General features: G+C 35.7%; 1 protein-coding gene across 3 annotated transcripts; it reads right to left on the reverse strand.

Moving 5' to 3' along the window:
* Window positions 1-23,510, reverse strand: LOC18611032. Of its 3 annotated transcripts, XM_018128895.1 has the most exons (36): window positions 23,044-23,510; window positions 22,864-22,957; window positions 20,164-22,346; window positions 19,232-19,346; window positions 17,988-18,857; window positions 17,472-17,736; window positions 16,959-17,398; window positions 16,680-16,806; window positions 16,473-16,597; window positions 15,306-15,967; window positions 15,094-15,193; window positions 14,885-15,001; window positions 14,294-14,388; window positions 13,810-13,961; window positions 11,495-11,550; window positions 11,166-11,379; window positions 9,444-9,863; window positions 9,093-9,370; window positions 8,854-8,939; window positions 8,689-8,763; window positions 8,299-8,557; window positions 7,796-8,203; window positions 7,587-7,683; window positions 5,552-5,868; window positions 4,756-4,872; window positions 4,476-4,643; window positions 4,155-4,283; window positions 3,985-4,074; window positions 3,738-3,844; window positions 3,514-3,662; window positions 2,939-3,021; window positions 2,757-2,852; window positions 2,492-2,614; window positions 2,031-2,114; window positions 1,610-1,753; window positions 1-581 (listed from the first exon to the last, which is right to left on the reverse strand). In XM_018128895.1, the coding sequence occupies exons 1-36, from the start codon at window positions 23,325-23,327 to the stop codon at window positions 249-251; spliced, it is 9,462 nt and encodes a 3,153-aa protein (XP_017984384.1). In that variant the 5' UTR covers window positions 23,328-23,510; the 3' UTR covers window positions 1-248. The 3 variants fall into 3 exon arrangements, with proteins under 3 accessions (XP_017984384.1, XP_017984387.1, XP_017984390.1); XM_018128898.1 differs by lacking the exon at window positions 19,232-19,346 and having other exon boundaries at window positions 17,988-18,774; XM_018128901.1 differs by lacking the exons at window positions 19,232-19,346; window positions 20,164-22,346.

A 24,002-nucleotide genomic window follows, 5' to 3' on the forward strand; every position in this document is an offset into this window, starting at 1 on the left:
TACTGCAAAACAAACATTACAATGTAATTTAATTAAACACATTGTAAGGAATGTGTTTTCACTTTTTTCATACCAAACATTACCTAGATATCATTATTTCATACCCATATACATATATATATATGTGTATATGCATGTATATGAGAGAATCATGTAAATAAATAATTTTAAGAGAAGTAGAGCTATATAGAAAGAGAAAGAAAAAAAGACAGAGGAATATCAGCCTAGCTATACAATTCAGCTTTTCATCAGCCATTATTTTGGTCGAGAAAACTCAATAGAAAGCCGCTCACAATTCGACGCGCTACAGGGTTAGGGATACATCGACATAACCTTCCATCGATATACGCCAGGATACCTGAAAGAACGAATTTGGCAATGCCCCATTTCCAAACAAACCTTACGTTTTGCTCTTCTCCTGTGTTTGCAGGGATAATTGCTTTGAGATCATCACTCTCTAACTCTTTCTTCCACTGGATGCTCCTGATATATTTATCCGCTTGCTTTCTTAACTTACGGATTGCAAAACTCACAAAGAGGTGTTCACACAATGTTATGATGGTTGGTCCAATTCTCCATTCCTGGAATAAGAATTATCTATTGATTAATACTTTTAGTAGAAAGAGAGCGAAGTAGTGCGGCAATAAACAATGCACATATGCATGTAACCCTTTTTACAATAAACAACGAGAATGAACTAGCTGCAGAAGGGATGATGCAGAAACCAAAAAGTGGCCAAATATTTTTGAAACATTAGCGTACTGAGACATATAACAAAAAGACACTAAAACATGCATGAAATTATGTTGGGAAAATGCAAATAATTTGGTCTGATATAGATATAGATTCCACATGAACGAGTTTGCTAGGTAGAGGCATTTGCTGCTACGACCATCAAAACATTTAGCCTAACATAAATATCTACACTACATTTTTCATTTTAATGCTAAATCTTGTGCTTATTAAATTTTTGGTATAAAATTTTTAAAAACTCTGCAACTATTCAAGAAAATTTAAGTAAGTTTTTATTCAATTAAATCTCTGTATTTTTATTTTAAATCAAATAAGTCTTTATAATTAACGGTTGACTAATGGGTAATGACAAATGACATTTTAACTAACCGTAATTAATCAATTGTTAATCATAAAAGTTTATTTAACTGAAAATAAAAATATAAAAGCTTGAATGAATGTAATAAAAGAATAAAGACTTTATTGAATTTTCTTAAATAATTCAAAGACTTCTTTTAAGTATTATGTCTAAATATTTTAAATACTAGAAAAAGGAGTAATAGAGAGGGTTATAGCAACGCAGATTAAGGCAGTGGATTGGGCATCTACCATGCACAGGTATGCTTCTGTTCATACATAGGTAACTAATATTAACAAGAATGCAGATAACTAAATTATCACCAACTTCTTTTGACGATTTAATCTTGACTCTCACATGTTGTCACAGTGTTCCATATGTACGAAAACTTGAGCAAAGACTGAAAACATTATTATTCTCATTAAACAATTTATGCTTACATATAACACCATTTGTTGAAGCACCTTCAAAGCAGGAAAAGAAAACAGAGAGGCTCATTAAATTGATGGATACACTTACACTTTCTCCTTGAACATTGCGCATGGGGCGAGAAGCTGCTGAAGGATCTCCTTTTAACAATGCTTTGCTAATAAGAAACCCCTTTACTCGATCCATGATCTCATTTGTGAGGGATTTGCTAGGAGGTAGGTTCTTAAGGATAACCTAAATACACAAATACATTAGTCAGAGCATAGTTGAGACACAATAAGTCAATAAGGTGAAGCAAGATTCTAAACATGGTGGTGGGATGGGAAGACTGGGGCAGCCAAAATTTGTCCTTGAAAGCGAGGTAAATTCAGAGAAACATTTTGTTAGAAGTGATATTATAATTCTGAAAGATCCATGTAGATTGGATGTCCCATCAAGTGCGCTCTCAATCTCAAATAAATAAAAAATCTTTGTTGCAGAAATGATTTTTTTTTCCCACTTAACCAGTTACCTGATCATCGACTACTCTGACTCTAAGATATTCTTGCCTGTACATTGTGTCCAACATAGCTTGTAAGTATCCTTCAATGTACAGCTGCAGAAGTCCAAAATTTATCAGTGTCTATTAAAGCAAAAGAAGAATCAATAGAAAAAATTTGTTAATAAGTCCAGCAGAATCAGCAGCCCCACAGCAATAAGGCAAAGCAATAACAATCTGAATTCCAGCAGAACAATATAGATTCTTCTCAATAACATATGTAATAAAACACTGGTTCCTGTCTTGTTAACGTTTGCTAATATGCTTCATGGACTCAGTTACCTGACCACTCTTTACTTGGTATCTATATCTTTATTATTATTTGTCAATTCAAGGAGGAAATAAATGAAATGTATTCATTATGGCAAGGACATGAGTTGACCAGAATAATAAGACAAGGAATTAACATTAGAGTACAATAACAAAGGTGTTACCTCATCAACCCCAGGACTCCTATCAAGCTTGATTTTTCTTTCTGGCCCACCCCCCATCAAAGCTGTACTCAAGACTGATGGCTCCATGGCCAACTTTAATATTCCTTGGTGAAATCCACTCACCTAAAAATAATATGAACAGTCAACTGTCAGTTTCAACAGGTAAATTTGTACTGTAATTCTCATATCATTAAATAATAGCTAGAAAATAAACTAGAAAAGTTTTGTCATGCAAACATATCCAGAATGAAAGATTGACTGGTACCATCCCATCAAAGCCACTTGTTTCTGCTCCCTTAAGAACAGAGTCAGATATTTCGGTAACAGCAGCAAAGACTACATTAGTTCCCGCTTTTCTCAGCTGGAGAGTTGGCATAGAAATAACTTAGTTAATTGCAGAGAGAAACAGAAAAACCATATCCCTAATTGAAAGTATATAAAACTTACAGTTGTGCCCAGATCACCAAAGTAGCGTTTTGTTCCGGAGAAACCTTTACCATGGATACATTTACTAATGAATTTGAAGGTACCTGTGCACAATGCCCAAAGCAGAAATAAACTATCTCAACTTTCAAAGAACCATAATAAGGGGCTTATGGTTGACAAGATGAGAGGTAGGGTTGTTTGTTAGGCTAACTCTTGCATAATATACAACCAGCTTAAATATATCAGAAATTGGAACGTGGACTTGATCGCAATATGCTCAGTTTACACATTTATCAGCGCCTTAAAAATAATTACCTCTGACAGCAAAAAGAAAGTACCCTGAACTAACTATGAACTTTTTATATTTCTCTTAGTCCAACAACTGCAAATGAAATTCCCAACTGCAGTTTCAGTGGTGTAGTTCATGAGCCTACAATCAGGTGATCATGGCCCTCTCTACACCCAGACAAATCATTGATGCAGAAAATGAAAAACAAATATTATAGATGCTATTATTAACATGTTCTTTTTCCAGGGTGGAGTGAAGCCATACAGGAAAGGAAGACTTGAGTGAACAAACCACATTGCGAACATACCCCATTTGATACCAGGAAGATTCATCAGTCCTTGAGAAGGATCAAAAAAGATATCAAGAGAAGATGAAGCTAAGTCATCAAAAATCGATGCAAATGCTGGGGGAAGCAATTGGCTGCCTTTAGCAATGGAGATGGCCCTCATGGTATACCTGGTTGATTATATCATTCGAAAGTGAGGATACCATATAATCACAAAACAAGCAAAATATAAATGAAGATCTTACCATGAATAATGTTGTGCACATCTTATTAACAATTCACGAATTGTTACCAGAGCATGCGTAATCGAGACGCCATTAAGCTCCACAACCATCTTTTTTATAGGAGGAACCTATAGAAGCACAAAAAGGAGGTAAAAACAAGTAACTGACCCTACCCAACATGACAACAAAGAAAGCATGTTTCACTATCTAAGAATGAGTGAAATCAGTCACGCATATATTAAGAGAGAGCAGAGCACACAGGTCACACCTTTACCACACTATGCAGCAATGATCTCAGAGCGTCCTGGGCTGAATTATAACTTGAATAGGATTCCCCAGGAACAAAGCTAGCAATAATCTGTATGTACAAGATAGATTTCAATTAAATGGGGTAATTTAAGACAGTCTGTCAAGATATAATAGAAGAAAGCATAGTACCTTTATTGGGTGGATCTCAAAATGATCAAAATAGAACTGCTGACTTGGAGCATTTGAGTCACTAAGAGATCTTCTCCAAAATGAGACAATTTTCATCAAAGTATCCTCATCAACATTCAAATCAATTGGCTGTGTAAGAGAAAGCAACATTAGAGCTGCTTTACTCATTGCATGGAAGTAAATAGCTCCTTCAAAACTAAGATATCATCAATTATCCAGCAGTTCTCAATAGTTTCTAAAAGCAAATGGAAACAAAGGGAACAAAAGCTATATAAGTTCAGGAGACATCCAAAAAGCTAGACATTAAGTGCCTCATTATACCTGCAAAATGACAGATGAATATTTAACTTGTTTAACATCAGTTCCCACTGAAAGTAGGACAAATACAATTTTGAGTATGCTATCATTCTCATCACTGTAGTCTAACTGATGTCCACGAAGCATTGATACAAAAGGAGCTCCCATCCACTTCACATCAACATTCAATGACTACATTGAGGGTTAAATCAAGGAGCTATTAGTGTTCCACAACAGAAATTGTAAATATCCATATATAGCATTAACACCTATTACGGCATCAAACGCAGGGAAACATTGTTACCTGTACAACAATCTGGTTAAATTTCTGTTGGTCAGTGAAGACAGAATCCAGACAAATATTCTGAAGCCTTGCAACTACAACTGGTGTATAAGATGGTGTTGAACTCTGGTTTAAATCCTTGACAAAATTATAACATCAAATAAAGACAATTAGATGAACAAACTGGTATCATCAAGATGCACTTCATCAAACAACTGATAAATACACAATACGATCAAATAAGCAAATTCCAATTTTTACTATTTAATACTATCATGTAGACTTTTGCAATAGTTCTGTTGCACTGAAGGCTATTTACTTCATTAATCATCCTAGGATGAAAAAGTATTATGCAGCCATGGAAGAACAAGTTTTACATGCCATGAAAATTTACTTTTAAGGATTTTCAATCAGTAGAAAGATCATAATTTTTGGCAATTCAGTCAATCCAGGGTTTATAAAGTCTCTAAGAGTTACATGTGTTCTCTTATGTGTAGTAGAGTTTTTATACATTAAGTAGTTAGTTCCCTATTTAGAATCTGAATCCTGGTGGGTCACAGTTCAACAAGGCCTCATGCTTGAGCAACTTCAGGTCAAAGTAAAGCTTGTTAAATTTAGTCATGAAGGCCTAGAAGGCATAGTCTAGTTTGGGAAAAACAGATAAATAAGCAGTTAAGCACAATCTCCTCTACAAATAAAACCATAAGCATAACATCTGCAAACCTGAACATATTGCAAAATCCCTTTTAAGTTTCATGAGTTTCAAACAATGAAGGAATAAAATTATCTCCAAAAGAGAGAGGGAGGAGAGAGAGACCTCTTTTCCTTGTTCAAGCAATTGGATAGCAAACTGGGACACTCTCATTCGGATCTTTGCACATGAGTGAAAAGCTTTGTTTTGCTTATGGATATCTGAAAACTCACAAATCCGTAAAACCCGTGTGGGACCATCTGCATATACTTCATACCCCACCTTTACAGCATTCATGCCCTTAAGGTCACCAAAATTACTTCTCCTGCCCTTGGATTTTTTGTCCAAAAGCATATGAGATGCTAACCTTTCTTGTGTAAGTTTGTAAAAGGGCTTCCATGTCCGCACTTTGTCTAAGTTGATTTCACGTGGCAAATTCATATCTACAAGGAATATCAGCATACCCAGTAATTTCATCAGCACTTTGCTCAACGTGTTAGCAGCTTAGAGCTAATGTATCTTCGTATAACAGGTATTCTTAGATAATTCAAAGAGGAAATGCATAGTTCAATTCTAAAGAAACTATAAAGAATATATTTTCATGCAACATGCTTACTTGGATAATTCTCCAAGTACATTTGCTACAGTAAATGACCACTTCCATTCTAACTAAAGACATGGACAAGAAAATATAAAACTCAAACACTTTCTAAGTTTGATAAGCAGAGCATTGGAGACTTCAAAAAATGTCCTCATTCTTGTTGCATGTCCCTGTCTGCAGGACAAAATTACGGCACACAACAGAGAGAACATTGGGATGAAAGATCAAAATAGAATTCTCATTCATGAAATGCAAGAAAAGATCAACAAATTTTGACACATAATTCTCTATCAAACCCTTTAATTGTTTTATTATCAAAATCATGCTCCATGTCTAAGAGAAACACATAGCAACATAAAAAGCATCTAACAAATAAAGAATAAACTTTAAATATGAAATTTATCAATAGCTAGCCAATGACCTTAAAAGGTGTGTCTATTATCTGAACAAGGCATTAACATTCCAAAAATGAGTATACCGACTTACAAGTATCCAGGTGGTCAATAAAATTGGTTTCTAAGAAAGCAGTAACTGATTTGCCAGGCCTTGGGTACTATTTTTTTTTCTTAAACATCATCCTATATCTCCTGTCTTCCCAAATTCTGTCAATGATTGCCCTAATGGTGAATTGGCAAGTAATAATATAAGTTCATATCAAACAAATTAAAACAGGTATTTAAACGTGAAGTATAATACACATTCTACACGTTCTTCTTTTCCCTAGCACTCCCATTAAAAATGGATGATGGTTAATACAAACCAAGAAACCATTATTGCCTATCTTCATAGAAATCTCCATAAACTCTTCACAGGTTGCCAAACCTGGTGAGAGCTCAGGAGAAATGTATTACTGGTGTCAAATGTTTCCTGCATCATCCTAGTTAAGAAATTGTGGGTGAGAGCTCAGAAAAAATCTATGAGACCCTGGTGTGGTTTGAGGATTTGTTTGCTTAAAGTGAGAATGGTACAAGGATAAAGGATTTATGCATGACAGTTTGTAACTTTTATCCACACCTCCGCAGAGACACAGGTGTTAATGTCACTGGGGGATACTTCTGCATTCTAGTAAGATTTTATCCCACATTGTGCTTGGGCTATAAATCATACTTTACATTGTCAGGGATGGGAATGTCTATTCAGATTCACTAAGCAACTGTAACATTCAATGCCTCATTGAAAGGGCAGTCCTCCAATTATTTCTATATTGTTCTAACTGTTGAGCCTGCTAGATCATGTGACATACAGGTTTGCAACCATCATGATGATTGCCCAAAGAACAAACTAAAAGTAAAGAAAATAAATTGCATATCAATCAGATAAAAAAGAGAGAAAAGAAGAGAAAGTATATATGTGCACCCACAGTGAATACTCCACACTCAGGCAAATTATAAAGCTCATATGCATAGGAAGCAACAGCACATATGATAAATCCAAACATGTTCCACAAGGGAGTTTGAATGTTCCATTCTTCAAGTTCAAATGTCTAATTTTGGTTACAGCATAAATTACTATAAAAATACATGCAATGCAAGTGTGGAGTAATGAGAGGTAAGTGATTACCATTTATTACAACAACAAGTTTATGAGGAAGAGTAACATCATCCCAGGTATAATCAACACTGCATTCAGATCCAAGGAACTCCAGCTCTGATGAATTCTGGGAAATTCTCCAGCAATAAATAATAGTAACAAATTAATACATATAGAATACCTCAATGAGCATCCATTAATTTGAGATGAAAATAAGTAACAAGGCATAAAAACACAACCTTTTGAAAGTAAGTGAGAGATACACCAGGCAGATGATTCTCAATCCGATATGGTAGTTTGCCATTTGGTGGCTTCTGGAAGCGCACTACAATAGTAGAACCCTCTTCTACTACATGAACTGCTGCAAATTCTACAATCTTTTTGTCTTCTATTGTCAACTGATTTGACTGTTTTCTGAATTTTAGGAAAAAGCATCCTAATGAAGTGATGCATAATGGTCCTGACCAGTCCAATTGAGACTCATTCAACTGAAACTGAATATATATTAAAGAACTATCACTATCATTTCTGTGCTTTTTGATGAAATTCTCAAATACACTGTATTCTCTCCTCTTGCTAATTTCAGTCTGCAACCAGAGCGTTCTTCTCTGTCTACTGTTGATGGAAATCATGCCATCTATGTCAACCTTCACACCCACACGCCAAAAAGGGGAAGAACACAGGACGTAAGAACTTGAAATGCATAAAAGAAAAACTAAATCCTATATTGGTAGATACAAACCTCCAAATTACACTGACGAACAGTGATAGTTTCCTCTGACTCATTCAGCACAACATGCCTTGGAGCCATAGTTATTATTTGCGATGGCACAACTCTACTCAATGTGGGCCCCATAGATACCCCAAACTTTGCAATATATTTCACTCCAGATCTTTCCTCTATCTCCAAGCTTACCTCTGTAGCGCCTGATAGAGCATCTAAATCAATCTGTGTCTCAGATGCATGATCTTCTAATAATCTGAGACGCATCTTACGAGATCTGGCAACAGCAGGTGCATAAAATGTTTATAAGAAACAGAGAAACTCATAATATCGAAAGATTCTTTGATCACAAAGGTAGATAATGAACTTTCTACTCTAATACAATTGTTCCAAATAAATTTTTCTTACTTCAGAAACCATGACCCTGTTGACTTTGGAGGCAAAACTAAACCGAATTCAGGACGAACGCTCCCCATTTCATTTCTGCAGATATTTATGGTCCTCAAGTACTTAAGTACAGTCATAAACCAGAGCTTAAAGAATTTGCTAACAATTTTCAGAGATAGAAACTACCTAAAAGAAGGCTTCTGACCAGGAGCGAAGAAGAAAAGAGAAATATCGGTATCATTTTTCAGGGTATTTGGTGTATAGACAGTGGCCTGCAACAGATACATAATTCAGCTAACAAACATGCACTGGAACTTCTACATCACACAAAACCAAACATAATTGAAAACAAAATTCATGGAATATGCCCCTTAGACAATACATACATCAAGAAAAATTTAGGAGATACCACATTTGAATACAACCTCTAATATGCCTTTGTATCCACGGGATAATCTTATGGATGCAAAGTACTTTCCACCACCAAAATCCAGGTCAATGTCCAAGCAAGGAACATCCTTCTTATGCTTCAGTAACTTTTTGACCCATTCACCACTGTTTACTGGTTTACATGTTGAACTAAAAGCAGTCAAAGTAACAAATAAGTACATTATGGCAGGATTAGCATAAAAGTCGACAGTTGATCCGCAAGGTAGAGTTGCCTCCTTCCCAATGTTATCATGGCCAGTAGGGGTACATAAATCTGCAACAAGATGGAAGTTAAAAGAGTTAAAAGAACAGAAATACTTTATTGTTCAAAAACTTGCAGGTCTTACTTGTCTCAGTCAAAAGCACGTGTATTTCTGAATGCAGAAGATTGGTCACCCGCACAGTGGGGAGAATAAAAACTTCCTTCTCCTCCTGTAGTGAAATTGGTTCATGTCTATTCTGAAGCTCATCCTTAGACTTATCAGGTTTCATGATAGGAACTTCTCTCCCAATGCTTTGAATTAAAAAGTGCACGTCAGAAAGATGTGCAGCTGCAGATTTGATGGTACAGCACGTTGTGCTAAAGGAACATTTCACTGATCCAATAGATAAAGCCTTTCGCACTTTATAGCTTAATTTATCAAAAATTCCAGAAAGACGAATTGCCTTTCCACCTTTAATCTCATCTGACCACTCAACTGAAAGCGGAGAATCAGAATGCATCAAGTCATTTGAGATTTCAGGTCTAAAAGAAAATAAGAAGTTACCTGCATTATCGCCAACCACACAAACCTCAGAAGACTATAAACCGAAAATAAAAAATCACACAAGATGCAAAGAAAGGACAAGCAAGCAGATTGTTTCTATATCCCCCTCTACCCCCTCATTTCTTTCTTTTCCTCCTTTTTTCTCAAAGCACTGACCATCATTGTCTTCACAATACTTGGCAAATAAGTAATGGCAGTTAATAGGGAGAAAAAAGTTAAAAATTGTAAGTTGGACATTGTCATCTTCATTAGAAGTAATTTATTCTGAGGAAAACAAAGAAATCTGGAATACAAACAACTACTTTTTTTATACGATAGGATTGTTGGGAAAGGGGGATTCAGACCTGACTCTTTGAGCTGGATACATGCACTTTACCATTTGGCCAAATACAGACAACTACTTTTAAGTATTTACAGTCAAGGTTTATTCTGGTTGAGCAGCCCCCTGATAAATGAGGCAATTTCAGCTAGTCAAAATTTGGAATTTGTTGCAAAGGCTAGTTATCTAGATATATGGTACAAAAAAGATTGCCAAAATCTAATAACCTTGAATGTGAGCTCCGTTATATCCACAAGCTTTTTTCTATTTTCCACATAACAACCTTTCAATTTCTAAATTAAAGGGAAAAAAGGTACACCCTAGGGCATAACTTTTGAGTTTTGCCTCATATTTCTTCCACTATAATATCACATGGTACATAGAACACATCGTACTGCAGCAAGCTTTGTACAAGAAAACATTGTACCAAGTCCATTGTCACATGAGGTCCCAAATAGCCTAGTCATCTGACTCCTCTTAATGCCAAAAAGGGAATGCTGTACTGAAGCCCCACTTATACCACCAAAAGGGGAAAACATATATAATGGTATAATTTGCCCAAAAAAACAAAAACCTTTTAAGTATTTGAACAGTTAAAGTGGCAGGGCTAACCAACTAGAGAGAATAAATCAACATGGCGTGACAGTAGAACACAATGTGGATTAATACTTTCTTATTTAAGATTATGCCTAAATGAAAATGTTCAATTCATTTAGAGCTTCAATCAAATTAATGACACTTCCCAAATGCATGTGTAAGAAAATGAGCATCTGTTATTGAATAACTTCTGCAGACACATGATGAGCTCTAGTGGAAACATACTACCACACCACATCCAAATCCTTCCAAGGTGATAATACACACTGTAAGAGCATAAGCATGGATACTAATACAAAAGATGAGGAAGATAGCCCACAACAATCAGAGGAAAATTAAAGGATAGTAAGAAATTAAATTTAAGCAGCAGTGTCAGCAACACATACCAACATTTAATGACATCACCGCTTTTCTAAATCCACCAGAGAAATTTATAGCATCAAATGATGCCATGGAGTCATCAAATGTATCACCAGCCTTCAATAACACAGATGCAAACTCATCTTCCATTGGTTCCGGTCGACTAATTTGTAGCTCAACAGAGAATTTAGTTTCATTGTGTATTCTGATTAATGGAGAAACTGATATTGACAAACCATCCTACAAATTATCATCAATGTCAAGAAAGAACAACAAAGAACGTTACAATAAAAGCATATATATCTGCATCTGTTTGTGCATATGTAACAGTGAGAATACAAATTTGGGCAAATACCTCAGATTTCCTAGAAACGTCAACCACAACAAATGGCCCAGGGTAAGATTTTGAATCTGTTCAAAGATGGTAGCAGGGGACAAAACAAAGATAAAGTCCAGGTAAGAACCATAGAAAAGGTAAATCAATTAACTTTTTGAAATCATCTTTGATAGCAAGCAGGATATTGTCAAAGAACCAGCTACAAATTTAGCAATGAAAAATGATGAAAAGACCAACAATTCAACCTAAAAATAATCACTTCAACCTAATAAAATTGACCTGTTTCCTCACACCAGCCTCACGCAGCTTGACTCAGTTTCTATCTTAGAAATGCAGCTCCTAAATTGACTTTTTTCCAATTTTGGCTCAAAATACCAACCTTATGGATATTTTAGAGATGAGCATGCCAAGGTGCTCAAAACCTCTGCCGCCAAATGTATTACAGGTCTATTTTGAACCAAAAAGTCAAAATATGTCATCTTAGGTTGTTTAGAATGTTTAAAGCTCCTAGAACCTTGAAAACATAACTCACGTCACTTTGCTGTAATGCAAATATATTGTTCTCCCAGAAATTTCAGCCCTCTTTTACCACCCATATAACCAATTAAAAATTACAGGCAGTGGTCTGCAGAGGAATCTGCTGCCAACCATAGTGCACTTTGGTGTGTGATCAAACCAACATGGCATGCCATTAATTAGAACCTGGCTTGGTAATAAACCATCAAATTCCATGGATTGTTTATCACCAATAAAAGCAGAATAAGAGTCAAACCCCACATATCAATAAGCCCACTCTAGTAAAACAATGTCTTCCCAAAGATTTTAAAGTCCAACATAAGCTCTATAGAAGACACATAACACATGGAAACAATTCCTTCAATATTTAAATTAAGAATGGACTGTTACAAATAGGAAATAGTCCTCTGCATGTTCCTCCAATTCTTCATGCACATACAAACACACAACACAAGCTCCATTAAAATTTTATAAAATGACACAAGGAAAACTTACCTGATATTTTCCTCTAAACAAAGTATATAAAAATAATAAAATACAAACGACTAAAACTTCCTCCCTGACTTTCTTTTGTACAAAGTAACATGGACAAAACTCTCTCTCTCTCTCTCTCTCCCGTATGTAACACATTAGACCTTATATATAATTCAGAGTTAGATGAAACTGGAATGTGCTAATACAGAGTCTAATAAAAATGATATTGGTAACTGACACTGCATAAGCATCCATTACCTAAATTTATAACATTTCATACATAGTTGCACATGTGGATTAGCTGCCATAGCCAAAAATTGTTATTTAGAAATGTAAGATACAAGATCAAAAATTCCCTTTTTTTTTTGTCCTATTTATTCTCCTAGAGTTCAACTGATCTGTGACAATTAAGTCAGCAGCTATGAAGCACTGACATGGACACAGGATACGGTACGGCATGATATGGACAGGGTGACACGGTATTTTCTAGAAAGTTAAGACATGACATGACAAAGATACAGCAATAAAAAGTAAATTATATATATATGAATATAATTTACTTAATTTACTACCATATATAAATTATTTTTATTTTTTCCTATAAAAATCCTTTTTCTTCAAAATCTTTTAAGCAATTAAACTAATTTTCACATTTCGTATTGATTTTAAATAGTTTTATTCCATCAAAAAATAATTAAAAATTTTTTAAATTATCTCAAGGCTCAAACTCATATAATTGTCAATTAGGCAAGAGCCCAAGAGACAATCCTTTGCCTTTTGGGCTAGACTAAGACTAATTGGAATGGAAAGCCAAGTTATAATTGAAAGGGAAAGCCTAATTTCTCTTATTCTTCTTCATCTTCTTCATGCTTCAGCAGTGCAGGGGAGTCGTCTTTTCTTCTTCCTCTTCTTCCTTTTTGCCTTTCAGTGACAATGAGCATCGCTTCACCAGCGGCAATGTCTCTCCTTTTTCTTGGTTTTGTTTTTAAAATCTACTGCTGATTGCTGTGTATGAATAAACAAATATTGTTTTTATTTTTTTCCATATCCCGCTAAGTCCAATACGTATTCTGACATATTGGAGGAATGTCTGTGTCAGACATGGGCACGACACTGATATGCAGGGGGTTGAGACGTGTCGGTGCTTCATAGGTTCAGTAGTTAGATTGTTCAATATCGTGGGCAAATTTGAACTGACAAAAGCACATTTCATTTCCTCACCAGTATAGTAGATATTATGATGCTACTTCTAGAGTCTTTTGATGCAAGTTTCTCAAAACAAGAGAAACAACTTAGTAAAACTCTTCAATGAGTTGCATAGTGAAGGTAGCAGATTCACATACCTTTAAGTGACACTAGTCGTGTTCTCCAAGCAAGTGTTTGAGCTCCTAGGAGAGAAAGATGAATTGGAGAAGTTGTAAATGAACCAGGAAGGGAAAGCTGGATTGAAAGGGCTGCTGCTGCTTCTGGTGGTTGATTTTCAAAAGCTGAGACCCTTACAAACATGCGTAGAGCAGGATCAACTAATAAGTAAAAAAATTGACTCAAATCCTTAATAGACATAAATGTGCATAAATTACATGCACAGGCACAGATGCATGTATACATAAATCTATAAGCTTTGTATGGAAAACCCTATAAAACAAAAAGGTTAATAGTACTAATAAAATTAAATTTTGAGGAACTACTTGCATCTGTCAATACTAGTTTGTTTCTGAAAAGTCATGCAAAAATGCAACTTTCAGTTTACAAGAAAGCAGGAAGTAAGATTTGGGCAAAAAAACTAGCAAGCAGGAAAAATATGGCCTGTGCATTTCCAGGAGGTACCTTAAAGAAAAGGAAGCAGACTGTTTCCTGCCCACTGTCACACTTTGCTTGCCATAAAAGTGACAAAGAAGGTTCAAACCTGTCTGGTTTTCCACCTGCCGTAAGATAAATGGTTAAAATTGAGTAAGCACGAGATTCAGTAGTACAACAATCTTGGATAAATGAAAGGAAGTGACAGGAGGACGGAAGATGAATGCTATGGAGCACAGGTGGAATACATCAGTTAAGGCTGGCCCAGAATCAGGTATTACATATTAAAATGAAAACAAAAAACACTAAATAAGCTCTCAAGCAATATCCAACAAAATCAAAACAACAGCATCCAGAATTGGCAGCCTGATGCTTCCATACCCCTACCATTCTGTGCTTGAATTTAACCCATGAAGATTATTTAACAGTATGAGTCTAGTGATCCAAGGAATGAGGATTGTAGATGTTCTATGCAGTATCACTTTTTCATATGGCTTGAAATAAATTTTCATCAGGTATAGATCAGATAGAGGCGTCAGACATATCAATCCGCACAAAATTTGTTCTACCAGTTAAGTCAGTTAACTAATGGAGATAAAAATATGGGAGTGACAAACTGACCTTGCCGCAGTTGGCAAGAATCATGGAGCTTCTCACTGAAAAAGGACCAGCCAAATTTAATTTCCCAATCACAAAAAGAAGAATGTCCAACGAAAGCTCAGTTAGGGATATTTCCAACTGCCAATATGCCCCGGCATTATTGTTAAGAATGTTATAAATAGTAAAAGGAACCATAAAAGAAATATTATATGGCATATATAACTCCAGACCTCTTTGGTTCTGCAATAGACATGGACAGGCACACCATGTGGGTTTTGGAAACAAGAACGATAGAAAATACATATTTCAACAGGGCGAAGAAAATCTCTCCTGCAACCAAAAGGGGGAATTATTAGATACATTTAAATGGAAAATTAATTTCAGAGAAAGGCAAATGCCTTAATAATTAGTTATTCCTTTCTGTTCTGCTTAAAACACTCACCAAGAGTTTGTCTGTGCATCAAAGTATTGAAGCAAAGCCTTTGAGGTGCATATAACTCTGGCTTTAGTGGATAGAATTTGTAAAGTAAGTTGAGTACCATTGATGCAACCATGAAGGAGAGGAAACCTGTCATTTGTATCAGAAAGTTCGTGGACAACAGTAAAAGCAACTTTGTCAATAGTAATATCAATGCAGGGCGGATTTCGACTTTCCCAATAACTCTCTCCACCTTCATGAGCACTTTGATTCACCTCGGTTCCAGAAGAGTTCAAAGGGTATGTACTGTATGTCACAACATCTTGAGCAACCGACATATCACTAAACACTTTGAACTTGAATGGATTTCCAGGCTTCCTGACAAACACTGGAACCGTATCACTGAAAGCAACAGCACATCCATTCTTCTTGTTCACCAGGTAAAAAGTATTTCTAAGCCCTTGATTGTAAGGCTCCCAGTCAATGTCACCGTCATAAGTCTCTCGTTTACAAGAAAGAATACTCCAAAGTGCCCAAGAATTATTAGTGGTGCTGGAAAGTTCAACAAAACCTGATCCTGGATAAGAGTTTAATCGCAATGGCTCCCCTGAGTTGTTCTTAGCATGCAATGATACTAAGGAGAACAACAAAGCTGACGAGTTCCATTTTTGTTTTTGGTACTTGACCTGTACATATTACGGCAGTAGTATATATAATCATTAAGGCATTAGAACGACTTGACAAAACAAATAAAAACCTATTCAAAGGGGGTATGAGGAATGAGTTGTTAACCTGCATATTCATGTAATAATTCATAAGATCAGGCATCTTCCTTCTCTATATATACCAAATAGCAGTAACCAAATTTCTCAGCAGTGTAAATATAACAATTCACACATACGAACAAAATAGCAGTATGAACAGGGTCAACAAATAAGCAAAATAAAACAAAAATATAGTAATAAAATTGACGGGGCACTGCATCGGCTGGCTCAAAAAGCATTATACTTCAAGAGAATTAGAAAAATTAGCGATCTTAATTTCTTAAAACTTAAGGATTTAGGGAAAAGCAACCTGAATTTTGCACCAGCATGTACAAATCTAGGTTTTCTCATATAAAATACATGCAAACAACCTTTTTTTTCCTTTTAAGAAGCTCGCATTAACAATGCCAGTTTATGGGAAATATACCCTGAAAAGAGCCCTTTCTCCAACAAGGGAATAATGAACTGCACCTCCTATAGAGTACTGATTTTCTCCACCTTCAACCATGAAGTACAGATGCTGGTGTACGTCTTGAATAGCAACAATTGCTCCTGGGCATATCATGAGTAATGTTCAGTACAGGTTCATCAAAACTTGCAAACAACAGACAAAAATCATTGGAAAATAAAATACCATCAGGAATCCTCGCCTCAAAGTTATTGTCATCTTGTTGGTTATATGGCCAATTCCTTTGCACAAATTCACCACTCGATCCTTTGCCAGATAAACCAGAGAAGGACGAGACCATGGACAGAATCATCTGATGTTGCAAAGTAAGTTAGATCCAGCGACATGAGCCTTCACAGTTATAGTCAGAAACAAGGTATGCATATGCTATAATGATGGTATCTTAGAAAGTCATCAGGTCATAAAAATTAAGGAAGAAATGGGAAAAGATAAAGAGTTTCTTACTTGTAGTTCTGACAACGAAATTGTCATATCAAAACCTGAAACAGAACCACTGCCAACCCAAACCTGTTTTGGGTCCAAAGGACTAACTTCGGCCTTCTCAACTAATAAAGAAGCAGTAAGATGGTTCAAGATATAGTCCTGATGACGCAAGCAAAAGGCCCCCGGGGAAACAGGACCTCTTGAGCAACCGTCATCAACCAGACAACTCCCATCTTCATGCTGAAAGGCTAAAGCAGATTCTCTAGATATAGGATGAGATGATAATTCATTTGATTGGGCAGAAGAGAAATGAAGAATTTGGATTTCATCTTCTGCACTTTGTTGAATGACTTGAGAAAAGATTGATAACCGAGAAAGCTTAAACATAAACTTCCTTCGCATATTTGCCATATCAAGATTCAGACTAAGATCAAGCTCCAACAAAAATTCCTGAATATGATCTGCATAGGTGGACTAACTATTGAAAGCAATATGGATAATCAAAACATCCAACTAAAGAAGGGATATACTTACTTGATTCACTTTCGACAAGAACAAGAGAAAATTGAGAAAGATCCAAATTAAAAGCTTCTGGCAGTTGCCGTTTGCCTTGCTGAGATGTAAGGGGCATCTCTTGGGCATGCCCACCAACAGGATGATTATCATCACGTTCAGCTCTTTGCATGTGCTTGGCAGTTGATTGCACGATACATATTACATTTTTTAAGCAATGTATGTAGGAAGCAAAACACTGCACAAACATTGCCAAAGCTGTTGTTTCAAGGCAAAGAAAACCTCCCTGCCCATCATGCGTCATTCATCACAGGTTAAGATTATAAAATAGATGAAAATAGTATTTTATAACTTGATTGAACCAAATAAAATTTTCAATGGATTAAATGTACATTTCAAAACATCAGGTGGCTAAATCATGCCTTATCCCTCACATTTAATTATTCCAAAAGCATAGTGAAAAAAAAATGGTTCCAACATATATTGTCTGAGCAAGTGAAAAATAAAAGAAACATAAATGATCTACAATATTTGCACCTGGATTCCCCAAGCAATTGTCTGGAATTCTGCCCCAACATAAAGTGATGACAGAAGCTTATTGAATTTTTGTGCACCAATCAGAATATTTTTCACCGAACACCTTGTCATAAAAACCTCAGCCACTACCACAGTTATGAATATCCGATGGCTTGAAGATGGCACTTGGATATTCGAAGTAAAGCCCAACTTCTGAAGAAAATCAGGAGACTGAAAACTTGGCTCCTGTTCACTGCTAAAAGAGGTATCTACCACCGCATATGATGCATTAGCCTCAGAAGTAGAAGCATCTAGCCTCTCGTTCACACTAGTTGAAGATGAGGAAATCTGAGGTAGACTCCACAACAAAGTTAATAGGCAATGAGAAAGAGATACCTCATATAAGCAATTGTCTGCACAAAGCACAAACTCTCTAAATGCAGGGCGATTAACACTTTTTCTTATGTAGTCCTGGTATCTGACGATCACAGATTGAATTCCTGATAAATCAATGAGTAATTCCAATTTCCTTTCCTCACACAAAATGTCAAAACATATTTGATGGAATGAAATCCAAATACCACAATCAGATAAGTAATTGGCAGCTGGATTGTTACTACTACCAGCGTCAAGACCTATCTTCGAACTCCTTTCTTTACTGCATATCCCAGAATTACAAAGAAAGATATCCACTGACTTGAGTTTAAAGATGCCATTAATTAAAAACAGCGTGTTATTATAAATCAAGGGTGTTGCCTTTGTATTAAGCTCTTCATCCTCAGTAACCCCAGAAACCATATCTTGTCTCCTAAACATATGGACGGATTTGTTACCAGGAAAGCTAAAGTTGTGAAAAGGATGTGATAAATCAGAAAATAAACCAGTAAGAACCTGGAACAAATAACATTTAATTATCATTAACTTGTATAAGGTCAAGTAAGCATGTAAATGAATCAAAAAGGAATCAGAGGGTATTAACTTGAATCGTAAGGAAAAGAGACAATGAAAGCAGACAGAAGCAACTAAAAAACTATTTCAAGTGCATCTAGAAAGCAGACAGAAGCAACTAAAAAACTATTTCGAGTGCATCTAATGAGTAGTTAAGATAACTAATGCTGCAATGGTTATAATTTCAGTAGTAATAATGATCCTGCATTTTGATTAAAAACAGCAAAATTATCATAATCACATAAGAAATTAATGCATGCTCAGAAATAATAAGACGGTCAAAGCCAATTAGACAACAAGAGTTGAAAGGAAATCACCTGAATGCGAGCATACAACTCATCAAAAAATAATAATATAGTAAATCCCATGGCCAGCCCATAAAAAGCCGTTGAAAAAGCAATAGAGGTTGCACTAAACGAATGTACACACTCCCTGTGACAGATACATATTCTTGGTCATCAAAAACTTCTAAACAAAGTGAGGACCATGATCTATAATAGAATTAAAGAATTGCATAACATACAAATAATTAAATTGGTGGCGTTAAGAGACGGATAACAGAAAGAAGACAGGAAACACAATTCACAAACATTATATATATGGGGAGAGACAGAGAGAAAGAAGGACGGGCAGAAATAAATCATTAGTCAAGTACATGTCATGTCAGTTAAGAATCACAAGGCTTTTATAAATCTATTTGTTTAAAGCAAGAGATAAAGATCACTCAATTGGAAGCATATTCCACTAACTTGCCACAGTTCAAAAACACAATGTCAAATTTTCAATTAAGAGAAACGAATCCAATACATCTCAGCGCATAAAACGTTATTCCAGTAATTAAAATTTTTACGGAAAAGAAATTATGAATCATTCAGTAGATAAATAAAATAAGCACCATTTAATCATTTACATTAAAGTTGAATAAGAAAACAGTATCTTATTATATTTATTAACAATGTTTCATAAGAGACTACCAAAATGCCGCATAAGAGTTCGACTCAGCTGAATATACACTCTAGAAAAAGTGAAGGTAACTTCAAAATCTACACAATGCTTTGATAACATCAAACAATTAACAAATATGATTGCAAGCTCAATTAGAACCAAATTAAAAATTATATTCAATAAAAGAAATGAAAAGCAGGTTGCACTAACTAACCATTAAATCTTACTGAGTTTAGGCAGAGCAACCAACCATAAATTAACTTTTCAATATTTGTATAAAAAAACAAAAGGCTCAAATCCCTACCTGAAGGATGAAAACTGAAATGTTAAGGGATCCAGTACGAATATTTGATTTTTCTGTTTTTCTACCATGTCCTCAAAGTAAGCCTGCAAGCCATTGAGTCTCAGATAGAAACGAAGAGAATTCCCATCCTTCGATGCATACTTTGTATTTTCCAGTTTCGGAATATCAAGTATCTTAAGCTCCTGCAACCTGAGGCACTCAGGATCTTCATCATCCTGTTCTGCGCAGGTGTGTATTGGTGCCAAATCAGACTTTGAAGTTGGCCAAACAACAACTTCAATGTCACAGATATCAAATCCAAGGTGAAAATCGTTCCCACTAACTACATGGCTGTTCACACCTACATTAACATTCCTTGCTCCAATCTTCCTTGATGACAATTGGACGTGAGGACCAGCTACAAGCACTCCTATTTGAATGCCTTTCCCAGTAAGCATTCTAAGAAGGCACATCTTTGTTTTACTAGAATAGCACTCATATTTTTTTTCCCAACTAACATCTGGTTGATGCTCAGTACTTCGAGGAGAATACGAAAGATCCCTGGCCCTCCCATTTCCCTGAGTCCAGTTTAGCGCATGTTGTATCTGCCTAAGAAGCATAACCACTGACAGTATTGACAAATATCCCAAAACTATGTTGAACTTTCCCACCGTCAAATTGCATTTCCAAAGCCCGGAACCCAGTTTTTTGAGATCTGGATGTCTCAGAAAGCTTTTCATCTCAAAAAGAAGGCGTGGATTTTCAGGACACTTGATTTCACTTTCTTCAAATTGCTTGCAAGCTCTTCTCCAATTCAAGCACATTTCTCCTATAAAACTTTCTAGACATGGGTCACAACCACCATCTGCATGACTGCAAGCACTGGTTTTATTACTTTCTGAAAGGAGAAAGATTTTTGCAGGCTCACCATGCAAAATATTTTTCAAATTCTTAACTCTCTCTTTTGCTCCTCCAACAGAACTGATGAAATACTTGACTTTCAGTTTTCCACAGGAGAAAGACAATGTCTGTTCAAAGATGTCTTCTATGTACATTAGTAACAACACTTTAATAGAGAAACGGAATGAAAAAACATCCGAATATGAGATCCCAATATGTGATTCCACTTTTTCACTAACAGTTTGAACTCCACTCATTGAGGAAAGGGTAATGTAAATTTTTCCAACACTTAAAATGAAGCGGAGGCGTGAATATGAACACTCAGAAACATTTCCCAGGTGTCCAACAAACTGTTCATCTTGAGTTGAAGATTTCCTGAGATAGAAAAGGCATGCTGTTGACTGGAAAATTCTGTGCATAACTTTCCAAACAAAGGTTTTGAAACAGGAATTAACAAAGAGTTCTCTGTAATTATCTTCAGAATGTTGATCACTTGACACAGCTTTAATTCGAGCTATAGTTCGAGCCTGCGCAATAGCTTCAGCAGGTAGCTCTTTCTCAATGTCAGATATCACCTCCCAATAGTGCTTAGCTGAAGTCAAAATTACCTTGTCTCTTGGCATCTTAATATCAGATCTTTCCAACAAGTGATCAGCACGATATCGAATTAGAGACAACAAATATTCGTAATGGTTAACATAATGTAGCCACAGAATAGTAAGACCAACTAATTTATACCATGACAATTTGGGAGCCAAAATCACATGGCCAATTTTGATTGCTGCTAGTCTCCATAGATGCCGACCATTTCTGACCCGCTTGGATTCTTTTGAGAACACTTTACTAAGTTCCATGAAAACAGGAAAATCAACTGGAGAAAATAAGAAACTTAACTCTGGAATTCGAAGAGTGAATTCTACAAGTTTGAAATCGTATAATTTGATGCAAGCAGACAGTGTCCCGGAGGAACAAATATGGTTAATTTGATTGCTTTCCTTATACCCTACCTTAAAGCAACTACAATTGATAACCAAAGATCCCTCCTTCAGAGGTAGAAAGAGTACATTAGCAAGCCCTCTGCAAAGACACCCATGAACAAAATGTAGAGATTCTGCATTGAACTCCTCTAATTCCAACAAATATGCAAAGGATTCATTTAAGGTAGGGACTTGTACTTGCAAATTAATGCTAAGTATCTGTAGACGGCAATGTTGAAGAATGAGATTCAAAAAAGAAGACTTAACCCGATTTCTCCGACAATTAGTAGCCAAGATTGCTTCCAGAATATCATGCAGAGCACTACCCTGGTCAGGAAGAAAGCCAAAGTCATTTTGGCCATGTTTTCCAAATCAAGTAGTAAAAGTATTGGCACACCTAAATGATGAGCTAAGGAAAAGAATCTTCTAATTCAATGAGATTCAGTGATACAATAATACATCATCCCAGTTGAGCACAAAGAGGCATAGAGATGCTTAAACTATCACTTTTAAAAGTAACTATGCAGTAAGGAAAAAATTTCAGGAAACCATTTGTAATTGAAATAACGGCACCTAATAATAAGTTCATTCTTAATTGAATTCAATACCAACAAGACATTAACAATGCTACTTACTCCACCACGTTTAGCCCAACTATTAACACTCCCTGAGATGGAATTTATGGCTATTACCAATTCGTTGATGAGTTTAATAATCCATAAAAGTAAAACACCAAAGTTTGACCACTAAATCATTGTCATGTCTGGTGCAACTTAGAAACATGATTTAGCTCCAAGCAATTAAAATTTATATAAAATAACGCCAGAAAAGGGTAAAAAAGAACCTCCGGATCGATCATGAATAAATCCTTCTTCAAACTCTCGAACGCCGCATAACTCGATTTCCGCACCTTTCTAGTACCTTCCTTTTCCATTTCCCTTCAACAAAAGAAATTACATAGTTTTTTAAAAAAAAACCAATAAACAAAGAAAAAGTGAAACCGAGTGACGTGGCTTACTTATACGATAATGTAACTTTGATTCCACGAGCTTCGAAAGTGAAGGCGGTTGCAGACCAATTAGAGAATCGAACGACGAACTCTTCGATAACAAATTCCTTGAAAATGAAGCGGGGAGAAGATGAACCGTCGACCAGCTCGCGGTTGAGAGCTGACGTGTCGAGACGGAGGTTTTGGGCGGTTGCGATGGAACTGATGAGCCCTAACTGGAGGTCCAGCTCGGGATCTTGTTCCAGCCATGGACGAAGCAGAGACGATAGTCTCCTTTTAACGAAGTTGTTGAAAAACATTTCTGTTTGAAGCTTGGTTACTTGAAGCGGATTAAGTTGATCTTTGTTTCTTCCATTGCACAAATAACAGAAATTTCGCGAGAAACAAACGGAGAATTCATAAAAGAAGCTCCGAGAGAGCGGGAAAGTTCGATCACACCAGAGTGTACAAATTTGCGCACTGAGCACTAATTTGGTATTATCCTTTTCTTGTGCGTTGACGCTCTCTTAATTTGTTCTGAAGGTGTTTATATTATTCATCTTTAAAAAAATAATAATAAATTAAACAAACACAGTATGGGCCGCTCAATGATCCCGGGTCCGGCCCACTAAAAGCTAAGAAAGCCCAATTATGGAAATATCTGTTAGCCCAAAGACAGGACAAGTAAGACCGGAATTCTCTACCAACTTCAAGAAACAAATAAAAAAACAAAAAGTGTTTTTATTGAAAGCACAATACCTAAGAAAATCTCATAATTATTTTAAAAATTTTAAATAAATTTTTTTTATTATATTCAATAAAATCTTTATATCTTTATTTTCAACCAATTAAACTTTTATTATTAATTATTATTAATTAAAATAATACATATTATTTTTATATTACATAGAGTTAACATGATATTGATGTGAAGTATGAAAATATCAAGATGACATGTCATTATATCATATTGGCATATCATGTTACAATTTAAT

This window comes from Theobroma cacao, chromosome 1 (assembly GCF_000208745.1).
Source record: "Theobroma cacao cultivar B97-61/B2 chromosome 1, Criollo_cocoa_genome_V2, whole genome shotgun sequence".
Lineage (NCBI taxonomy): Eukaryota > Viridiplantae > Streptophyta > Magnoliopsida > Malvales > Malvaceae > Theobroma > Theobroma cacao.

Bases quoted from the DNA above. Each gene is read 5' to 3' on its own strand.
- LOC18611032 (XM_018128895.1), bottom strand. From the start codon at position 23,327: ATGTTTTTCAACAACTTCGTTAAAAGGAGACTATCGTCTCTGCTTCGT. The intron at 17,399-17,471 runs GTAAGTATATCC...CCACCTATGCAG, and splicing joins TCTTGTCGAAAGTGAATCAA to ATCATATTCAGGAATTTTTG. The intron at 8,940-9,092 runs GTTGTATTCAAA...TATCTGTTGCAG, and splicing joins GATACAAAGGCATATTAGAG to GCCACTGTCTATACACCAAA.